This window comes from Rutidosis leptorrhynchoides, chromosome 4, assembly GCF_046630445.1.
Source record: "Rutidosis leptorrhynchoides isolate AG116_Rl617_1_P2 chromosome 4, CSIRO_AGI_Rlap_v1, whole genome shotgun sequence".
Lineage (NCBI taxonomy): Eukaryota > Viridiplantae > Streptophyta > Magnoliopsida > Asterales > Asteraceae > Rutidosis > Rutidosis leptorrhynchoides.
In genome coordinates, this window is record NC_092336.1 from 426,760,229 (window position 1) to 426,769,237 (window position 9,009).

The following is a 9,009-nucleotide window of genomic DNA, read 5'->3' on the forward strand; positions in this document are numbered from 1 at the left end:
TAAAGTACCCCTCATTTAAACCTTTAAAAAAAGCTGAAAATTGCTTCTGACGCGATCGGAGCGCCGCGCCATAAGGTGGAGGGCCGCTCCAACCTTCAGGTCAGTTTTCAGTTTCTTGTTTTGGCCATAACTTTTTGACCGTAGCTCCGTTTTCGATGAATCAAATATCGTTGGAAACGTAATAAGATTTTCTTTCCAATGGTAAGGCTTTGAAACATCAACTCAAACTTTATTTGGGGTTGAAAAGATACGTACACACCTTGTCACTTCAGACAACGTCCAGTTTCCTTCGACGTTCGAGCAAGCAACACGTACATGCTGCGTACACTTCATACACGCATCGTACACCATAAATACATTATGTACAATAAATATTTGAGTCTTACATTTACAGTATTGTATAACACAATACAATACACTACAGTATAATATAGCACAATATAATATAATATAATATAATATATATTCGTAATATAATATAATATGTGATCTAATTCAATGTAATGTAATATGGAGTAGTTATTATATCATTATCATTAATCATTAGTATTTATAATTATAATAGTTCTAATTGTAAGTTTCTAATTTATAGTTTATAATTTATAATTATAATTATAATTATAATTTATTGTTAATTAAATTAATGATATTTAAATGAAAATTATGATACTTAAGGGAAATTCAAGTTTATTATAAGAATTTTCATTTAATACACGCAAAATTATAATCGTTAGATTGAATTAAGTAGCTTTAGATACAAATTGTGATATGTAAAGAAATTTTAAGGAGCGATTTATATTTATAATTTATAATTATATAATTTATAATACGTATAATAAATAAATAAATAAATAATAATTAATAATTGGATTAGTAAAAAAGCTACAAACGGTGCTGAATTGCTGATAAAACAAAAACATTTTCATCTTAATAAAAGGGTCTCTCCCCATCCTCCTTCCCTCGTTTTCAAGCGTTGGATCTCCCATCCTCACGCCAGATCACTTCCCCCTTATTTCTTTTTACAAATTTTCACCTGTAAGTAACAACAACTACCTACTACCACTATTATTCTATTTTATACATACAACCTTCTATCTATATCTCTATGTCTCTATATATATATATATATATATATATATATATATATATATATATATATATATATATATATATATATATATATATATATATATATATATACATCTGTATCTTCTGTAACCTAATCACATAAATCAGTTACACATTTTTACCTACTATCCAAATTAATCTCATGTAAAACCTCTTAATCACTGTCATACTGCTTCTATTATTGCTAATTTGTTATCTTAATCATCAGTTTATATATAAGTACATTCTATGGTTATGACTTCTAGGGTTAGGGTTTTGGAATTTGAATGGCGGAAGGTCCGGCGAGTCCAGGCGGTGGGAGTCTTGAAAGTGGTGGGGATTTGAGTCCTAGGTCATCGAATGTTCGAGAACAGGATCGGTTTTTACCGATTGCGAATATTAGTAGGATTATGAAGAAAGCTTTACCTGCTAATGCTAAAATGGCGAAAGACGCTAAAGAAACTGTTCAGGAATGCGTTTCTGAGTTTATCAGCTTTGTTACTAGCGAGTATGTATATATTTAATATTGATTGATCATTTGTTTTAGTTTATGGTTGTAATTTAATTAGTTGCCCTATGTTTATGGTTTTACACTTGTAGCCGAGCTGTTTCTATTAGTTGATGAAGTGTTATGCTTTTAGCTCTCTTCGTTATTGATTTTACTCTTTAATGCTCGGGTTTGATTATAGCTTGTTAGCTCAACTAGTTTGCAGCTTTTTGAGATTGAAAAAGCAAACTTTCAAAGATGTTTAATTGGTTATTTGATAAAGGAATGTTATGTGATTACTGATGAACTTATGTATAAGTTATGTAGATGTTATAAGTTTTGATGTTTGTGATAAGAGTGAAACTCTAAAGATTCATATGATGCAAAGATAGTTCGATATTATCAATTTGTCGTTAATCACTAGTCTAAAGTGCCATGTAATTAGGACACGAAAAACGTTACTTGTGTGTTACTGAACTCAAATGTATTGCTAGTAGGTAATTCGTACCAATGGTTAGGAGTATTGCATTTTCTTGGATAGTGGTGAAACTTAATCGTTTTCTTGCTTACCTGGGATTGAAGTAGTGTTAATTGGTTCCTTTTTGTTATATGTACAGGGCCAGTGATAAGTGTCAAAGGGAAAAGAGAAAAACAATCAACGGTGATGATCTCTTATGGGCAATGGCTACTCTAGGGTTTGAAGATTATATTGAACCACTCAAATTATACTTGAGTAGATACAGAGAGGTACTCTTTTCTATACCAAGTTTATTTTTGCCATTTTTATTTATTTAAGATTTTCTTAGTTTGTGGATGTTCGTTCTTTGTACAAGCTATTACTGATTTACTGATGCATTGATGATTGTGTTTCTTTATGCTTCTGATGGGATCGATGGTGCAGATAGAGGTTAGAGAAATTTATTTTTCTTTACCTATTGTAGTGTTTAGAGGTGGTGACATGGGCGGGTGCAAGCCGCTGGGTAATAGGTCGAATTAGTTGATATTATCCAGGCTCAAATGTGTTTGGGACTTTGGGTCGATCCAGTTTGTATCAGTTGTGTGTTTCTTTTAACTCTAATAAATTGTAATGTAACACAAGATTATAAATTGGTAATGTTAAAATTGTTTACTTTTTATATATATACATATGTATAAAAAAGATAATACTAGGTCTAGGCATTTAAATGCTCTTTGGGTAACTTTTCAGTTCAATTGAACCGTTTCTGCTAAGTTTAACTATTTTACTCATTTGACCCGTTGGAGATGTGATATGACCTAAATTGACTAGTAATTGGGTTGAATTAGCCATATCTATTATTTTTATATGAATTTATGTGTGCTTAATTTTCTACTATGATTTTTAAGGGTGACACCAAGGGATCTGCTAAAGGGCAGGAAGGATCAGCCAGGAAAGATGGGGTGCAACCTGACCATAATGCACATGTGAGTGTTTTAAATTGCTTTACTAATTCAAAAAGATGTATGGAATTTATGGTTTCATTATGAAATTTAAATCAGTTGGATACAAAATATGTGTGTTGGGTAATATATACCAAAAAAAAAAAAAAAAAAACAGTTAAGCTTTAGGATGGGTCAAAATGGAGCCATCCAACAGTTACGTTTGTCCTTTTGTTTTGAATCTCATTGTTATTATTATTACGAGTACGGATTAATTCATACCTAAATTGACGAATACACCAATGATATTAAAAATAATAAGTTGCTGCGAACACTTAAACTAATACCTTGTAACATCTAAACTATCTGACCTCTTCATTTTTGAGGTACGTTTTTTGTTCCATCTATTTGACTGATCATTAGTAAGTTCTAACGCCTAGGGATCAATGTTCCACATAATTGATTTGAAATTGCACCTTTACTCGGTAGACTATGCATATTTATGTGTAAATTTTAATGCACTAATATCCGCTGACCATCTTTGAGCTCTTTTGCAGTTTGCTCATCAAGGTTCGTATTTACAGGGTCTGGATTATGGGAACTCACAGGTAATCTTTATTTGTGTGCATTACGTACTCATATATGCTAGTTATAGTTTTGGTATCTCACTGGTCTGTGTTTTAATTTGGAACATTGATATTCTTATTTTATGTTTTTTAAAATTTACCCCATTTTTTTTGTATGAATTATGATGACGATTTTACACATAACATGTACAACATTAAACTTTCAGTAGCTTATATATGGTACATATATTGATGCATATGACCATATTCACATAAATATGTGCGTATTCCACATAACCAAATGCTTTGAGTTCACGGATTATTTGAAACTTGACATCTACAGGCTCGACATATGATGGTTCCAATGCAAGGTAGAGATTAGCATTGTGTGGTTCAATATCTATTGAATAGAAAGAAGTTAAAACCCCTTTCAGCACGTAAGCAGGTGCCGTTTCTTAACCGGGCATCTACCAAGCGTGCTCTTGATTCCTTGGACAATGTATTATTATTCTGGAATTTAAATCGTAGGGTCGTTTTAAAGAATATATGTTTACCTGAGTAGCAGATTATGTGATAGAAGTTATTAAAATCCGATTCTGGAGTGCTTTTCAGTATGATGTTATATTTATGGCTACCGAGTAATATATGGCCACTTCAATGTGCATCTAGGATGTTATATTTTTCTGTTTTAGGGTTTTGATTTGGTAGGCTTTTGGAGGTGTTGCTCTTATGATTCGGTTGTAATATTGGTCTTGGTTTTTGATCATTGATCCCAGTTCGGCTTGTAGGTAGATAGCGGTTAAGTTTATGTTTTCTAATTTCGAGCCTATCCGTCGTATTGTTGAAATCTTGTTCGGCTTTTTCAGTCTTTGTTTTACAGTATTCATTATTCTTTTTGGGGTTTTTTTTGTTGGGGGGGAGGGAGGGGGGTTACCAACTTTTCAGTGTCTTTTCATTGAAAAGTGAGACTCCCTGTTAATCCATGCTATGAGTAACTAGGAGTGTAAACAAGCCGAGCTTGAACTCGGCTAGGCTCGACTTCGTTTAAATTTCAAAGACCTCGGACTCGACTCGGTACCAACTTTTTAGTGTCTTTTCATTGAAAAGTGAGACTCCCTGTTAATCCATGCTATGTGTAACTAGGAGTGTAAACAAGCCGAGCTTGAACTCGGCTAGGCTTGATTTCGTTTAAATTTCAAAGAGCTCGGACTCGACTCGGTTCGAGCCTAATATCTTAAGCTCGAGCTCCACTCGTTTCATATCTATTATTAGGTAATTTTTATCCCCTTATAATCATATTTAATATTACTATTCTGCCCATCATTTATGTAATAGTAACTATTATTATATACTTATGTATATATACTTATGTATTATGTATTAATAATATAATATATTATTACAAATATAATAATCAATGTAAATACATCTAAAGCTCGTTTAGGCTCACGAGCTTGTTTGAGCTCGAGATATGAAGCTCAATCCCGGGATCGTTTATTAAACGAGTTTTAAAATATGTTCAACTCGGGCTCGATCTCGTTTATGCTCGGCTTGAATCGATGAGAAGTAGTTATAAAGTTAGGGGTGTTTGGTTTGTGGGATTTGCATTTTAAAATTTATGATATTCTATGTTTGGTTGTAGGATTTCAAATGTCTAGTAATGGTGTATCCTATGAGTTATAGGCATAAAATCATCATTTTTATACGGAAGAAACACTTGAGACGTACAAAAGAAACAGTAATAGCAACTTTATTAAATAATCCGTTCAGCGTTCTCCGATTATAACAGACCGCCTAACGTCATGCGTAAGTCCTGCAGGCAGCTTATATTCTTAAGCCCTTAAATAAGTGTGTGAGCAGCACACATGCCACGTCAGCGCCAAGCCAAAATCGGTCACGCAAACTTCGCATACATCAATCAATCATTGTTTGACACGTGTATCTGAAAATCACGGAGGATCTGTGCCTATAAGTAGGTCCTTGGGTGTGACAACCCGGAAATTTCCAACCAAATTTAAACTTTATCTTTATATTATTCCGACACGATAAGCAAAGTTTGTTAACTTAAATATCAAGAATTTTAAATTGTGTTCATACATTCATTATAACCTCGACCAAATTCCGACGATTCAAGAACCGTTATATATAAATAAATATGTATATATATTATAACTTGAGAATATTAATAAAGTATTAAACGTATAATACTTTACATGAACGTATTTGTTTCAATATGTTTATCGATGGAATTAGAAGATAATATCAAATGATTGATTTATCAGATACATTGTGATATGATTACGGGTCTATGTTATGAGGTCCACTGTGATTTAAGAAATCTATTCTTTTTGACAACATTCGGAAAATAGTAAAGTGATTTATAAGTAAGAACGTGAAGTGTAACTAACTTAGATGTTGGATATCGACAAGTTAAGTAACTCGACATTTTTTATTAAGATGATTTCATACGTTTATTTAACCTTTGAACTTTATCTCATGCTTCACCAACAGACTGTAATTTAAAAACTTGAAACCTATTATGAATATATATGATTCTACTTTTCTAAAACGTTTTATGATATAACGATTTTCATTATTTTAACCTTTAAACAAAATGATTCTTAAAAATATATTTGGTTTTGGAAAACAAAATTATTATATTTATTTGATTTAGTTTCAAACGTACAAAAACGTTTTCAGTTTAAAAAGAACTTTATTATTAAAACGTATATAACTTTTATAAATATCTAGAACCACTTTTGACAACTCATTACTTAACCTGTATGATAAAGATAACGATATTTATATTTTATTTTATTAAATATATATAACGATTTAAATTAATATTATATATATTTATACGCGTATTATACGTACATAGTTTTATACTTTTACTATACTTAAACTTTACCTTTACTTTATTTTTACTTTACTTTAACTTTAATAATTCACTTTAATAATTCATACTTTAATAATTCATACTTTAATAATTCACTTTAATAATTCATACTTTAATAATTCACTTTAATAATTCAAAAATCTATTATAAATAGAATTCAATAGGTTTCATTATTTCATAGAAACTTGAAAATATTTTTCTCTAAACTCTCTCAATCGATTTACATATATATATTTACTCCGTATTATTTCAAGATATTATTAGTATACATAAAATATTACGTCGGAGTGCTGTCCGAGTGATTTCGAAATTGTTTTTCGAGTGGGATTCGATTAAGGAAATTATGGGTTATAGCTATGGAGGTGATTGGGTATGGTTCATGGGTATGCTCGTGAGGTCAATATAGTGTTTATCATCTCCGTTGAGTCTACGTACCTTTCCTGCAATATTGAATCTCAATATTGATACGTGACTCATAATTTAACTTTTACATACTAATAGTGTATCCCTGACTAGTGCTCGAGTATATAGGATTATGCATGTTTGTACTTTTGATATTACCTTTAGTTAGGTTATGTTGAATCCTGAATTAGTTATATATGCGACTGAGATAAGGTATAAGATATGCATGTCGTTGGAAAGCTAGCGAAAAATTAAGAACTTTTCATTTAGATATCGAATGATTTCGATGAACGGATTTGAAGTTATAGTCCATCGAATTTTTGTATTATTATTAAAAATGATTATTATTATCGTCGTTATTATCGTCGTTCTACTTTTATCTTATTATTATTATTATTATTATTATTATTATTATTATTATTATTATTATTATTATTATTATTATTATTATTATTATTATCTTTATCAATAAAAGGATTTATCATTAAAAATTGTTATTTTTATTATTATTACTATCGTTATTATCATTAAAGTTATAATTAGTATTATTATTATTATTATTATTATTATTATTATTATTATCTAATTATTATTATTATCTAATTATTATTATTATTATTATTATTATTATTATTATTATTATTATTATTATTATCATTATTAATTATTATTATTACTATCATTATTAATATATATATCATTATTTAAAAATGGTTATTGTTATTATTATTATTATATTATCATTATCGTTAATAATGTCATAGTAATTATCATTATTAGTATTATTGTAATTAAAACTAATATTAGTAATGTGATTACCCGAAATTTTTTGACTTATTTAAACCAATTCTCTATACGATTTATTATTTTAACACGCTAAACAAAGTCTGTTAGATTGAGTCTCAAAATTTTAGAACTGTTTCATATATACAATTACCTTTGATTACTCTCGACGATTCATGAACAATTATATGTATGTATATATATATATATATATGTACAAGTAAAAACGACTTTCCTACAGTAAAACACTATTTTCTACAGTAAAAACACTATTTGCTACAGTAAAACACTATTTGCTACAGTGAAACCGTATTTTGCTACAGTGCTACAGTGAAAACGACTTTGCTACAGTGAATTGCTACAGTAAACACTATTTGCTACAGTAAAAACTATTTGATGTCGACGAACTAGCAAACAAAAACGAAAAAGGCGGCCATGCGATCGCATGGCAAAAACACTGAAAACTCATGCGATCGCATGAGCTACAGTAAATCGAAAAGTACTATAAAAGGTCCGTTTTGCTCGACGAATATTTCATAAATTTTCTTCTGTAATTTATTTATATTTATATTATAATTATAATTTTAAATTTAAGTTTAATAATAATAAGGTATATACGAGAGCGTTTTAATTCGGGTTTCAAACCGCTTTAAGCTAAGGAAGTATTGGGTATTGTTCGGGGTATTGTTCTTGAATCCAAGGCCAACCATACAGTCGTCTACCATCATTACGTCTACGCAATTTACCTACAATATTGAATCGCAATATTGAACTGTGAGTTTATAGTCACCCTTTTTAAATACTTTAAATATTTTTGGGCTGAGAATACATGCAATTTATTTTAAACGCAATAAGACGCAAGTACATACTAAATTCTACACTGAGTTAAACCGAAAATCCCTTAGCTTTGGTAACTAGTAGCTGCCAGTACATAGGATATGGACTGGTGGGCGCGAATAATTGTATATGGATCCATAGGGCTTGACATCCCCGTCCGAGCTAGAGCGCTAGCCTTTTAACGGACGTATGTTATTTGAGTTTAAGACACGTTGGTTTGCGTGTATTAAAACGAATGGGGTAATTATCACTATAGCATTAAGTTTAGTTACCAGGGTGCTCTGTTACGTAGAATCTATTGATAAACTTTTGATGAAATCGTGTGGTCTATCTTTATATATGTTTATGACTCGAGCAATTAAACCTATAACTCACCAACATTCGTGTTGACTTTTTAGCATGTTTTATTCTCAGGTCCTTAGACTGCTTCCGCTGTGATGTGCTTGTTGCCTGCATGGAGTCTCTCATTCTTTGTACAAAGTTTATTGCATTCAAAATAAAACTGCGTTGTGTAATAAATAATTGGACTG

At 30.4% G+C, this 9,009-nt stretch overlaps 1 protein-coding gene across 2 annotated transcripts; it reads left to right on the plus strand.

The window, feature by feature from the left end:
* The first annotated feature begins 948 nt into the window (after positions 1-948).
* Positions 949-4,377, plus strand: LOC139844264 (nuclear transcription factor Y subunit B-8-like). Of its 2 annotated transcripts, XM_071834482.1 has the most exons (7): positions 1,210-1,272; positions 1,374-1,615; positions 2,212-2,341; positions 2,496-2,501; positions 2,960-3,037; positions 3,550-3,600; positions 3,902-4,377. In XM_071834482.1, exons 2-7 carry the CDS (start codon positions 1,395-1,397, stop codon positions 3,938-3,940), a joined length of 525 nt encoding a protein of 174 aa, XP_071690583.1. In that variant the 5' UTR covers positions 1,210-1,272; positions 1,374-1,394; the 3' UTR covers positions 3,941-4,377. The 2 variants fall into 2 exon arrangements, with proteins under 2 accessions (XP_071690582.1, XP_071690583.1); XM_071834481.1 differs by lacking the exons at positions 1,210-1,272; positions 2,960-3,037; positions 3,550-3,600; positions 3,902-4,377 and adding an exon at positions 949-1,035 and having other exon boundaries at positions 2,212-2,928.
* Positions 4,378-9,009: the final 4,632 nt, after the last annotated feature.